Here is a 14,233-nt window from a genome sequence, read left to right as displayed (position 1 = left end):
AAAGTGAGAGCATCTAATTCCTTCTGATAATGTGTATCTGTCAGTTGACCCTGCTACAATGCTTGTCCCCCAGGGAGCATATCCTGAAGACTGCTAAGGCCCTGGTGGAGGACACCAAGCTGCTGGTCTCTGGTGCCGGGGCCAGCCAGGAGAGACTGGCCCAGGCCGCACAGTCCTCAGTCACGACCATCACCAAACTGGCCGATGTGGTCAAGCTGGGTGCTGCCAGCCTGGGTGCAGAAGATCCTGAAACACAGGTAGAACACCTGAAACACAACACGTGAAACACAGGTAGAACACCTGAAACACAACACCTGAAACACAACACGTGAAACACAGGTAGAACACCTGAAACACAACACCTGAAACACAGGTAGAACACCTGAAACACAGGTAGAACACCTGAAACACAACACCTGAAGCACAGGTAGAACACCTGACACACAACACCTGAAACACAGGTAGAACACCTGAAACACAGGTAGAACACCTGAAACACAACACCTGAAGCACAGGTAGAACACCAGAAACACAGGTAGAACACCAGAAACACAGGTAGAACACCTGAAACACAGGTAGAACACAGGCTGCCTGTCGTTGTCCCTGTCTGGCGAGGGACTTCATATAACTGTGTCTAGTATCAACAATTTAGCTTACGGTACAAGCCAACACATAAAGTACATGTTCAATTTTCACAGACTGATTTTTCGAAGGCCGTGTCATGTATAATTGTGTGCTCTGTGTGTGCTTGCTTTCCTTTCCTTATTTGTGGATAAAGGCCCTTTTCTCTGACCATGGGGCTTCACTTTCTGATGATGTGGGTACTCTCCTTGTATCTGAACTCACCCATCCGTCCTGTGTGTGTTTTAGTGTGGAAGAAACGACTGTCTATGATGCAAATTATTAGGATGAAGAAAGACATGTTGGGTGATATCACCCAACATGTCTTTCTTCATCCTAATAATATATAATAATATATCCTAATAATATATTCTATATATATACAGTTAGGTCCATAAATATTTGGACATTGACACAATTTTCATCATTTTGGCTCTGTATACCACCACAATGGATTTGAAATGAAACAATCAAGATGTGCTTTAAGTGCAGACTTTCAGCTTTAATTTCAGGGTATTTACATCCAAATCAGGTGAACGGTGTAACGTGGAAAGATCAATCGATTTTTTAAATGGGAAAGGCAATCAAAAAAAGACAAGGGTTTGTACTTGCCTTCCTACTTTCTTTTCAGTTAGTTTGCCACTCTGTGACTGGCTCTGACCGTCACAGATGAGTCAAGGAGGAGACATGCACACCATGTGACATCCTTATCATGGTTTCACAGTGGCAGAGAACACACAACACACAGCTGTGCCTTCACTTGTCAAGTTGTGAGCACAGTTTGTAAACAGGAAGTTTTACAAACTTCCTGTTTACAGAGTTGGCTGGCTCTGCGTTTTGTGGCCATAGAAGTACCCTTAGCCTATCAGCCGTCTTTATTCATGCAGATGTCTTGCAAAGGGTCCCGTTCTCTCATATTTGGTGGATTTTGGATGTACTTTGCTTGCTTTGCTCTTAGGCTTTGACTAACTAGGCTAACTATTTTGCATAAACCTGGTATTTATTGAGTGTTATTGGCTGGTCCAAATTCTCATATATACAATTGTTTGGCATCTTCCTGTGGCTGTTCTGCCCCCTTAACATCTTTTTTTTTTTTATGATCATGCTAGGTAGCATTTGTAGTTATATAAAATAAGAATAACATATAAATAATTATTCTTTATTGATCTAGTTCAAGGCTGAAACTGAAAAGTTATGTTGGGCCACGATGGTCTTTTGAGGAGTTACAACATAAGAATGCCACTGGGATCCATCCCACTGCCTGCATCACAAGAACCATTCCCATCCTCACTGAGGTTGATTGGCTGGCACGTTCACAGTGGTATCTTGTCCATTCATCATGTTGTGTAGTGGAGTTAATCATGCAATCCTGTGCATGTGTGTCTGCGTGTGGCCTGTGTGTTTGAGTCATTGTGTCCTTGTCTGTGTGTAAGACAGGAAATGCCACCCAACCACATGGGTCACATCTGCAAAATGTCAACTCACATGTAACTGTTGTGCCCCCTGTAGGTGGTTCTGATCAACGCGGTCAAAGATGTGGCTAAAGCTCTGGGTGACCTCATCAGTGCCACCAAGGCGGCGTCGGGCAAGCCCCATGATGACCCTGCCATGCTGCAGCTGAAGAACTCTGCCAAGGTAAACTAGTCCTTCTCTCTTGTGTAGAAACACTACGGCTAGTTGACAACCTAGACTACTACTTACATGAAGGTAGTACTCTACATACAGTACAGTTACCATTTCCCATAACCCAGTTTCACATAACCCTCGCACCTGTCATTCATATAGCTCAAACCTGACCACTGTATGTGGTCATAATGAAAGTCTACCATCAGTTTAGCAATGTGGCAGGATGTACCTAATGTCATCTCGTTATTGCATAGCCAGACTACACCTCAGCAGTCCATCATCTACTTTTAGGAGAGAATAAAAGGGTTATTGGGTGTAAAGTGGTGTGTGTGTTTGCTCCGTTACCAGTTTGTCTCCTGCAACAGCTCATAAACAGGTCCACACACTTCTCAGTGTCCACCTCTTTGAGGAACTGCTCGTTCACATGCAGGAGACACTCCTGACGTGTCTACAGAGACTTCTTCAATCCTGGTGTCTAGTTTTTCTGCCCTTTTCATTTAGATTTTCCGGTCATTAATCATCTTAGTTAGGGCCAGAAGTATCTGACAACAGCTGAAGAGTAACATTAGACTACCCCCCCCCCCCCCCAACACACACACACTGTCTGAAATGCTCTCACAGACAGACAGAAAGGATTACGACAATATAGAAACAGACACACACACCCACAGACTCTCCCAACCCCAGATTCAGACATGGAGGTAACATGTCCTACCAGTTTCAGTAGAGCTACATTATACCACGACCCTCAAACTGACATACACACAAACACTTTGCAAAACTGGCTCATGCTTTCTCTGTTTACCGTCTTAGTGATTACCTCTGTATGTCTTTCTCTGTTGACCTCTATTCTTACCTTACTGTGCATGAAAACGCAACGATACAAGGGTACAAGACGCACAAGGGGTACAACACCATCCCATTTTATTTAGAAGCCCTGAAGCACAGGTGTCTGTCCCCCCAGGTGATGGTGACGAACGTGACGTCGCTGCTGAAGACTGTAAAAGCAGTGGAGGATGAAGCCACTAAGGGCACCAGGGGGCTGGAGGCCACTATCGAGCACATCAAACAGGAGCTGGCTGTGAGTGCTACTGTCACAGCAGCGCAAGTGTCTTCGTGTATTGTATTTTACAGTGCAAAACGTGCACATATTTTCACCAACATTATTGCCCAAGAATTTCATATCATACTGTACTCTTTCGTAACATCTGAAGAGTTTTCTAATTATACCTTTTGTTTAGCTGATATGGTTATGATAGAGTTCTGGTTATGATAGAGTTCATTAGTCAGCGTTATGATGTCATTAAGTTCAAATGAAACTAATGTTGTGATTGTTCCGGTCTCAGGTGTTCAGCAGCTCAGACCCACCTCCTAAAACAGCCACACCAGAGGAGTTCATCCGCATGACCAAAGGCATCACCCTAGCAACTGCCAAAGCAGTGGCTGCTGGGAACTCCTGTCGCCAGGAGGATGTCATTGCCACAGCGAACCTGAGTAGGAGAGCCATCGCTGATATGCTGCACTCGTGCAAGGTAAACAGAATGTTAATACAACAAAACAAACCATAACCATCAGACAACCCTTCATAAACATTTAAAATGTCAGGAAACCTGCCAGATAAATAATATTGACAAATTCAGGTTTATTCTAAAATATCTGTCACTGTTTTTACAATTATAGAGTATAACAGAGTTACACAAACTTTAAAATTCACAGACCTACTAACTCATGTTTGACTATTGATTCTTCTAACTGCTTTGTTGACTCTTCAATAACTACCATGTAGATTTCACATTTACCCTTCCTTTCTCACTATTTGTATCACATACAAATCACAGCACCACAGTGGAGGACAACAATGGAGTGTATGGATATGTACAGTATATATGACTGTCACACTAAGCTAATGGTCTCCCTCATGTCTCCGTAGCAAGCGGCCTATCACCCTGAGGTCAACATGGAGGTGCAGATGAGAGCCCTGCGCTATGGCAACGAGTGTGCTGTTGGGTACCTGGGTCTGCTCGAACATGTGCTAGTGGTGAGAGGGCTCTGCTGTCACACACACACACTCAAAAACACAAGCACAACCATGCAAACACACACACTGTACATTTCCTGCTTTTGGATTCCTGCTATTCTCAAGAATCTGTAAGAATATATTTCAATTCACAGATGTTAGAATCTTTAGAGTGCACAGTTCATGGACAGCTAGCTGTTGCTAACCAATCCAGTTCAATCACACAGGTATAACTTCTTCATAATTGAAGAATGAATTTGTGGGTTCAGTAACCCAGTAACAGACCCAGTCTGTTACTGCTGGTCTGGCAATAACAAGCCTTTCAAAGAAAGGTGTCTGCTTACAGTGAAGTGCACATAAAGACCAACAGCCTTCCCACCCTGCTTACGGTCACAAAACTAACAGACCGTGCCCCCAGTGAAATATCGCCCTAGCCAACCCGACCCTGAACCCTTTGTTATTTGACATTTCATGTCCTGTTTCTACAGTGGCTAGCTCTCCGTCCACTTATGGAGTGCCCACTCAGCCACTTGTTTGTGAAGGAAGGGTACAATATAAAATAATAGGATGGAAATGTTTAGCTTAATTAGAAATCCTAATATACATTATGTTGTGAAGCATTTAAATGTTTTTACCAATTTAAACTAGAACATCTAAACAAACCATTGGTTCAGCATTAGATTTTTTTTGTTTTTTACCAAGGTAGGTAGGTAGGCAGGTGTTAAGCTCCAGTAATATCCAAAGTATTTTTGAGATTTCACTCATGCAGAGTTGTAAAGGGTTAACCATTAACATTTCCACTGGAAGAATGAAGTATCTGTTGTTGCCAGGTATGTTAGGGGTGTCCTCATGAGAACCCCAATAGAAGATGCATCAAGCTGTTATCTTAGCTAGAATTAGTTCATTTCCAGTTTATTGGTTCAATAACATCACAGTTATCTTTCACTTGCATGCCTCCATTTGTATGTCCATGAATGCAGTGTTAATATAAAATTCCCACATATGAAAAAAAAGTTAAGAAAAAAAGAAATGATTTTGCCCCCTCTATTCTTCCTCCATCCAAACATTTTGTCAATGTTCCATCAATGTTGACTGTGATAGCCGGTGAGTAAGGCAACATGATTGACCTGCACGAGTGTGGAGCAGCTTTGGTTGGGTGCCTTGGGACATACTTACAATTCAGCAGGTCTCATAAGAATAACCCCATCTCTCCTTACCTGACTCTGAGCAGACATTAACCCCTTTGGATCTTTAGATGAATGCCATGAACTACAGTGTATCACATGATGGAACAAAACCATGTGAAAGGTTTGATGTAAACTAACATGATCAGGCTCACAATCCTTTTTTAAATAAAATGGCTAATTTGAGAATGGTGCACCCCCCCCCCCCCCCCTCCTCTTATTTTTTTATTGCATGAAGGTTTGTGTGTGTGTGTGTGTTACCGTGCGTTTAACATACCATGCCATTCTTTGACGCTCATTTTGAAAACATGTTCTGGTGCCATTCAAGTGGGGCACGGGTGATAGAGCAACCATCCTATGTGTGAATGTGCTGTTCATGTGTGTGAATGTGCCGCTCATGTGTGTGAAAGGGCTGCTCGCTGCGTGATTCGTGTGTGTGTGCATGTGTGTGCAGACATGATGCATTGGCGTGTGGCTGCTGTATTAGTCACTGTCATTCTACGCATTCCCATGCAGCCACTCTCATGCGTCTCCTGTCTTTTCTTAGTAGCGCATTTATAAGAACTTGAGCACGGTATGCCTATTCGCTGTGGGCCTGTGGGCACAGATAGCTCCAGTAATGTCCTGCACCTGTCATCCGCCACCCACGACCTGGCGAGGGCGCCTCAGTAGAGGACACTCTGAGGACAGTCACTTAGACTGGAGCCAGCTTCCCCCCCCCCTCCCCATGAGCCAGAGACAGGCAAACTGTTATTTGAGCTGAAGTGACAATGGTTGCCATGTTGGCCCAAAAGGTTCCAGGGCTTAAATAAAATGAACAAGCTTTTGGTTCTGGAACCTCTTGTTCACGCTCTGTACACTCTACGATTCTTCGGCAGGCCACCCTGTGTCACAGTCAGGCAAGCCCTTTTAAATCTCTGACATTTCCCAATCTATTATTGTCCTAAACAAGACCACAATAGTAACTGGTGGTGCCCTTATATGTGTAGTCTGAATTGACCACATTTATTTTCCTATCATGTCCAAACAGTTAAATACCTTACGCTTCGTCACCCTAACTTATTCTTAACGGAAGACACAAATTTCAAAATGTTTAACAAGCCCATTTTATTATTGTGATATGGGATGGATGTTTGAGAGACACGAGCTGTACCCCTACAACCATAGTATGCAAAGTGAGACTTGTTCTTATTACACCTCCTACTGTATGTCAATTAATTACGCATGTTTGAACACAGAGGTTGTCGTGTTTCCAGAGCCATCTGATGGTTGTCCCTTTTTTGTCCCCTTCCAACAGATAATCCACAAGCCCACCCATGAGCTCAAGCAGCAGCTGGCCACCTACTCGAAGCGCGTGGCTGGGTCTGTCACAGAGCTCATTCAGGCTGCGGAGGCCATGAAAGGTAGTTTGACCTACGGGCTTTCAGATATCCAAACTACACACACCCCCTACGCGCACTCTTCCTCTCTCACGTCTCCCGTCCTATAGACTGTGTATAGGTTCCATAGTTCACTTCCTCATAGTTTTCTCCTCCACTTCAGTGGAGGAGAAAACTCACTTCAAAACCCACTTCAAAACCCACTTCACTCCTTATCCACTTTCCCTCTCTGATCTGATAGTACAAGATATGCAATACCAGTACGGACCATAGCAGTATGGATGAATATCAATAGCCTATAAACAGTGGTGGTCTGATTGGCAAGGGCAAACCAACGAGGTCAAGATGAAGTATGTCCTTGGAATGAGACGCAGCCAAAGTATGTCTTAAGAGGAGGGGGGGGGGGTCTCCCTCGCTGTTGACAGCCTCATTTTCACCAATGCTTCTCAGCTGATGTCCCCAGGCCCTTCTCCTCTTACACACGACCATCTCCACACTCCCCCCTGCTCTGAAGGTGTCAAGTACAAACTGCATCGTCCTCAAGGCAACAGCATGACTGCATCAACCACCGATGTTGTGATCCCGCCCCCCGCCCCCACCCCCCCACCCCCAAAAGAAAAAACACCCCCTTGCTTATTTCGACAAGCAATCTTCAACAGCTCTCATGTAAGAGGACTTAAGTGTAAGAGAACCCTGCTGGCTTTCGTGGTGATAATGCCACATCTTGATTTAAGGGCAGATGAAAATGGGATGTCTATATCTGCCCTTTGAGAGAGAAGGAGCAGGAGATTGATGTGGTTGGCTGGAAGTGGTAAAAGGCCCACTGAAAAGCACATCAATTCGCCAGTATTAAATACTGCAGTAGTCATTTCCAAATAGTTAGAGAATGGATTTACTAGTCTACGTCTCTATACTTAGCCAATATCAAGTCACAGGGAATGTTATGTAATATATTTTCTTATGTATCATCATTATATCGTTATAAGACACAGAGAATGTACAAGTGAACATGTAAAAGTTCAGTAGTATATTACAGCATGTTTCCTATGCCCTAACATTCCTGAAGGATAGTAACTGTGCATGATCCCTGACTTTGGGGATTGCATGCTTTTGATGAAGGCCAAAGAGTGAAATATTTACAGTGCATGTGAGGTTTGGTCAATAGTCATTAATGACTTCGAATGATTGTTTCTTACAGGAACAGAATGGGTGGACCCCGAAGATCCAACCGTAATCGCAGAGAACGAGCTCTTAGGAGCAGCAGCCGCCATCGAAGCTGCCGCCAAGAAGCTGGAGCAGCTGCGGCCCCGGACCAAGCCCAAGGTGAGAGGGGTTCCTCCACCTGCCTCAGGGCTTCCCATGGCTCACACCTCCACCCTGCTAGCTTAACCTCAGCCCTTCCCTCAGCCCCGCTGTTGCTCACAGCCTGCGTGCAATGCTCCTCAACTGGTGGTGCAGGTCTTGACTCTTGACCTCAGGCGTAGCAGCTTCAAAACGCATTGCCTTTGTTAGCTTGTGCATTTTAAAGAGAGGACTTGGCGGTGGTTAAGTAGTTGACACCCATGGGTCCTTGTGGAAGTTGCACAGAACCACACTATTAACATCAGAATGGGTGTGCTACTGTGTTTTGATGGTGTTCAAAACGGGTACTTGCACAGTCACGTCAAGGTAGTTGCATTGTGTTTGTCAACTAAAGCATACTTGCTGACTCTGTAAACAGGAAGCTGATGAGAGCCTGAACTTCGAGGAGCAGATCCTTGAGGCGGCCAAATCGATTGCGGCCGCTACCAGTGCACTGGTGAAAGCTGCCTCAGCTGCTCAGAGGGAACTGGTCGCCCAGGGAAAGGTAAGCCTTCTCAGGTTTCATTGTAGCAAAGTGCTTAATGATCCCTGGCCCTATCCTGAAGTCTCATAAAGATTCTCATTCTGTGTTGACACTCTCTTCAACCCTCCTTTGTGCCCGTCTCCTAGGTTGGTGCCATCCCAGCCAACGCAGCGGATGATGGACAGTGGTCTCAGGGTCTCATTTCAGCTGTAAGTGTCATGATGTCTCACACTATTTGATTCTCACAGCAAATCGTCCTCACTAACATACTCCACACATGCGTCAGGCCCGTATGGTTGCAGCAGCCACCAACAACCTGTGCGAGGCAGCCAACTCTGCAGTGCAGGGCCACGCCAGCGAGGAGAAGCTCATCTCCTCCGCTAAGCAGGTGGCCGCCTCCACGGCCCAGCTTCTGGTGGCCTGCAAAGTCAAGGCGGACCAGGACTCCCAGACCATGAAGAGGCTACAGGTCGGTGTGCCCGTGTGTGTGTGGGGGGGAGGGGCAGAGAGGCGGTGTTCATATTTTGGTTGGTGTCTCAGTTTCTAGGTTTACTTGTGGCTCCCCTTATGTGTACAGCTGTCACATCAGGCTTAGGTTGTCTATATTTATCCCAGTTTAAAGCAAGACTTTATATGCAGCTTTTATTTAATACAAACTAAGTAGCACTTCAGGTTGGAACACTGCTAGGAACCACAGTTTATATTGATTAGAATCCTGCAAAGGGAGTGGGAATGTTGAATTTAGTTGGGTGATGTGGGCATGTCGCTTTGAATAAAAGTGCCTGCTACATGAATAAAATGTAAATGTTAATTCAGGAATAATGGATGTAAGGAAGAAAAATATTCCAGCACACTGTAATTAACTTTGGTGTACGCTGAAAGTGATCCACTCATCTCATATCCCAACTTGTCCTGTAAGGTTGTCATGGTTGACATATTGCCAACAATTTTCAATAGGTGACAGGAAATGTATGAAGTTCAAAACGTACACTAACGTATTTAAAGCAACCCTGTGTCAATTCTAGATGCCCAAGTATGTGGTTAGTTTCCACATACAGTACATTTACATTACATTTAGTCATTTAGCAGACACTTTAAACAACCATGATCCCATACACTCCTTAGATATAGTGTGTCCAGGGCTGTGAATAAGTCAGCTAGCTCTAGGCACACCAAGCACATCAGGGAATCTCATAATCTGTGGTCCAATCAGCAAAGACTTATCTCCTTCTTCTCAGAGCCTGCAGCTGCCACTGGGGGTCATTCCCATTTGTTTATACCATCATCCAGTACATAGACTTGAGATGTTCAATCCGCTGCTAGAAACTTTAGCCTCTGTCTATGATTTCTGCGACACTAAAGAATTTGCACACGACAGTCGTTGAGTCCTTTCCCTTTTTGAAAGAAGTGTGATTAGGCCTACTCAAGGTGCCTGACCTCATTTATAAAGGTGCGTACGCATAAAAACCATGCATACTCAACCTCTGTACACAAGTCGGCATTTATTACAAAAAGGAAAAAAGTACTTGAGACTACACACATTCCCATGTGGCTCTAGATCATGCTTAGGCACATTCTGATGAGAAGGGAACAAAGCACCTTTATGCACTGCCTTTATTTAAAAATATATATATCAGGGGTGGGAATCTTTTGGTACCTTTCGAATCGATTCTTGGGGTCACGATTCGATTAAAAATCGATTCACGATTTTTTTATTCAAATTTCAATTCAATATATGCTTACAGAATATTAAAAAACAACTAGAAAAAACAACAACTAGAAAATCTATTATTTTAATTTGTGAATCGATGTCAATCGCTAGAAGACTGAATCGAGATTCATATGTGTATATCGATTTTCCCCACCACCCCTACTAGGTAGTGTGCTAGTATGGATGTGGATATGAACTGATATCAGTTAAATTAATTATCAATTGGTTTGAGTGAGATTTTAACCAGGGGTACCGTGTTTGGCAGTAGACTCAAAGGTACACATGCTTACCCACTGAGCCACAGAGGGTTCCTGCAAAGTTACTTTCTACAAGACATTGTAATTGCCGTTATGATATTTCGATTCAATATATGCTTACATTAAAAAATATATATAATTGAAAATCGATTTTTTAAATTTGTGAATCAGTGAATCGCTAAAAGACTCAATCGCGATTGATATGTGAATCAACCCCTAATATGTTTTTTTATTTTTATATTTCATCCTTTATTGGACAGTTTTTAAAGGTCCCATGACATGAAATGTTCACTTTAGGAGGTTATTTAACATTAATACGAGTTCCCCTAGCCTGCCTTTGGTCCCCCAGTGGCTAGAAATGTTGATATGTGTAAACCAAGCCCTGGCTATTCTTCTCCGCCTTTGAGAAAATGAAAGCTTAAACGCTCGGTTTTGAAAATGCTGGTTTTATGATGTCATAAAACCGAAGGTTACCTCACCTTTTCTGCTTTGCCCGCACAGAGAATTTGGCCCACCAATGACAAAATGAGCTACGACCGTGCGAGCGCGATATTGGTTTTCCTCGAGACATCATGGCTTGCAAACGACCGAAGCATGGCAGTTAGCCCCGCCTCTTTCTTCCTCGTAGAATTTCAAGCTACAGACACAGAAATAGCACGTCCTGAGGAAAGCTCATTGTTGGACTGCTCGTAGTGGCTGTAATTCTGCACCAAGGCTGAATTTTGGGAAAGAAACTTCAGATACAGTATAAGGGGACCACTAAGGCCTATATAAAAGCATCCAAAAACAGCATGTCCTGGGGTCTTTAAGTGAAGTGTGACAGGAAAGGCAGAGAGAAATGGGGGCTACGGGCAAATTTGATCCCAGGTCACTGCAGTAAGGCATCAGCCTACATTTGAAGTGCGTGTCCATAGAGTGCCAATCTTTATCCAAACTGAGCCTTTCCTCAGTTAAAACAGTGAGCACCGACCTTGCGTCTTGTACCCTTGAACAGCTGTTAAGTATCTGAGAGGTTTATATAGCATTGTGTGTTTATGTCAAGGCAGGGTCCAGTCACATTCCAGCATGACATTAATCAGGAGGCGGGGAATTTAACAAAGCCAGCTTTGTGGTGCCCTTGCCAATGCAGCGCTTCTTTCTCTTAGCAAAGCCTCAAAAGGAGAAAAAAAATCAGACTCCTTGTTTGCAATGCGCCGCCAAGAGTCTCTCAGAGATGTATGTTTTGCTTCAAGTGAGCTACGACGAGCAGCTTTCTTGCCTTTTAAAGTAATCTCCTCAAGTACAGAGAGGGGAGAGTGTTTTGGTTTGCTCGTCTTGCTTTGGTAGGGGCTGACATTTCCTTTCCAGGGGCGAAAGAGAATTGGATTAGTCATGTTCTTAAGTCTGTGTGCGTCAGTCACCAATGCTGTACACTTCTGTAAATACCTAACTCATCTCCCAAAACCCTTAGAAATCCAGGTAATATCTACTCAGAGCACAAAATCAGTTTGATTCATGTGAATCCCTGACTGTCAGACAGACTTCTAGGCCCCATTCTAATATTGTTTGGCCTTTGGTTCGGTGGTCATGACTCCCTTTAACCATTCTGACCTTCCACAGGCTGCAGGAAACGCTGTGAAGAGGGCCTCAGATAACTTGGTGAAGGCAGCTCAGAAAGCAGCCTTCGATGCCCAAGATGATCAGGCTGTTGTGGTTAAGAGCAAAATGGTGGGCGGTATTGCCCAGGTAAGTCCTTGAGTTTCATAATTATCCTTAGAATCAAATACTCTGTTCTAAGATTGCATGTGCAATCTTACCTGCACCGTTTGGGGTGTCTATAATCCATTTTGAGTGTGAAAGCTCATTGGTTGTGTTTTGTTGCAGATTATTGCTGCTCAGGAGGAGATGCTGAGGAAGGAGAGAGAGCTGGATGAGGCCAGGAAGAGGCTGGCGCATATCAGACAGCAGCAGTACAAGTTCCTGCCCACAGAGCTTAGAGACGATGGGCAGGAGCAGTGAGATCACACACACACACTTTTTAGACACACAGCGGAGACAAATCAGATGCTCAGGGCCTCGCCCGGGCTATTATTAGAGAAAACTATATAGTGTTATGCTTTAAAGAGCAATATTGGGAAGAGTAATTAAAGAAATTATTGGGGTAAAAAGTGAAAGTTGTCTATTTTCGATGTGTTTTTCTTAGTTTGTCACTTTCAAGAGCCTTATTACAGTGCCACTGATTGTTTTTTGGATTATGCAAAAAATATATGCAAGTCCTTGAGGTAACTGCGCTTTTCATAGTTTCTATGTTAATAATACAATAGTTAGATCCTTTAGGCTAGCTCTTATATCTAGATTGCATGTCTGCCCAGCATCTACACTCTTTTTACTCAATAAATTGTCGCAAACAAAAAATATATTTTCCTTCACTGCTAGAGCAATACTATTTTTATAGGGAGCACAATGACCATCTGGTTGGAGGTATCTATGCTGTGTTTTTAATTAGAAAAATGCAGCCACCAAAAGTACTGCTGTGGGTGGTGGGTAAGAGTGAAAGTCATACCTGACTGCTCAATGATTTAAACTGTCCACTAGCTATATCATGAAACATAGTGATGTGATTGCCATGAACGAGTGTGGGTCTGGTCATGTTCCAAAGACGACAGTTCAACTCAAACAAGGGGGGTTTGTCAGGTGCTCTTAACCAAGGACATTTACAGTAACTGCATTTTGATGCAATTTGGACCAGAGGTGCAATGATTTACTGCGATGAAAAATTCATAGAAAGAATAAAAACATATCATTTTTTTAAGATAAATAAAGCTATGACATGTGTTACCAATGGTATCTTCTATTAAATGTGTATGTTAATAAAAGTGATTTGTTTGTCAACGTTTGGAGATCATCAGTTCTGTTTGGCAAGCTGTCTTGTTTGAAGCTCGTAAAGCCATATATTTCTTTTCTTCAAGACATTGTATTTTTAAATCATTAATGCTATGTTTCTTTGGGTGCTATTGAGTGGTTAAATTGTTAACTGTGTTGTGTCAAATAGACCTAACCAACTGAAACCAGTACATTTTGAGAAACAAATTTAAATATACAGTATATTGTGGATGAAATCCTCTTTACAGCACAATCGTATGATAGCAATGAGGTAGAAGAATATGTACCCACGTTCTCTGTTTCTTATGAGTAATTATTTTTCTTGAATTAGCTGCCTATTTCACATTTTCACAGGCTTCAATGTAACCTTCTGTCTGTTCAACATATCAATGCATCAAAAATTGCCTGCTTAATGTATTTTACAGTAATGTGTAACTGTTAACCTTTTCCATCATCAAGTGCACTTATCCATTTGTTTAACTTAACAAAATATAAATTCACTCTTTTACAAAATGTTTCTTGCATTTGTTTATCTCAATAAAATATTAAAGGTACAGTTTAAAAAGTTTGTGAACCCCTTTGAATAATTAATTGTTTTCAACTCTGCAGCCTGAATTCAAAATAAACAAAACGTTTCTGCTACACCAAATATCTCTTAGTAGAGGGAGGTAGTCATGTTTGGTACCTGGTGGCTTGGTGTCTGGGTACAGTAATCTGTCACTCTCCCAAACTCATATTACAACACTAATAT

At 43.0% G+C, this 14,233-nt stretch overlaps 1 protein-coding gene across 1 annotated transcript in view; it reads left to right on the top strand.

Annotated features, from left to right (window-relative positions):
* The window catches only part of tln1 (talin 1), a 55,876-nt gene extending 41,828 nt beyond the window's left edge, over window positions 1–14,048 (top strand). The window contains exons 46-57 of the mRNA XM_067249693.1: window positions 74–257; window positions 2,131–2,256; window positions 3,212–3,328; window positions 3,594–3,779; window positions 4,178–4,285; window positions 6,746–6,851; window positions 8,026–8,150; window positions 8,548–8,673; window positions 8,799–8,861; window positions 8,939–9,121; window positions 12,220–12,345; window positions 12,484–14,048. Of these exons, the coding sequence (XP_067105794.1) occupies window positions 74–257; window positions 2,131–2,256; window positions 3,212–3,328; window positions 3,594–3,779; window positions 4,178–4,285; window positions 6,746–6,851; window positions 8,026–8,150; window positions 8,548–8,673; window positions 8,799–8,861; window positions 8,939–9,121; window positions 12,220–12,345; window positions 12,484–12,618 (1,585 nt within the window). The 3' untranslated portion in view covers window positions 12,619–14,048. The remainder of the gene's footprint in view (window positions 1–73; window positions 258–2,130; window positions 2,257–3,211; window positions 3,329–3,593; window positions 3,780–4,177; window positions 4,286–6,745; window positions 6,852–8,025; window positions 8,151–8,547; window positions 8,674–8,798; window positions 8,862–8,938; window positions 9,122–12,219; window positions 12,346–12,483) is intronic.
* The last annotated feature ends 185 nt before the right edge of the window (window positions 14,049–14,233 follow it).

This window comes from Osmerus mordax, chromosome 14 (genome assembly GCF_038355195.1).
Source record: "Osmerus mordax isolate fOsmMor3 chromosome 14, fOsmMor3.pri, whole genome shotgun sequence".
Classification (NCBI taxonomy): Eukaryota; Metazoa; Chordata; class Actinopteri; order Osmeriformes; family Osmeridae; genus Osmerus; species Osmerus mordax.
This window is presented reverse-complemented; position numbering and strand designations above follow the sequence as displayed.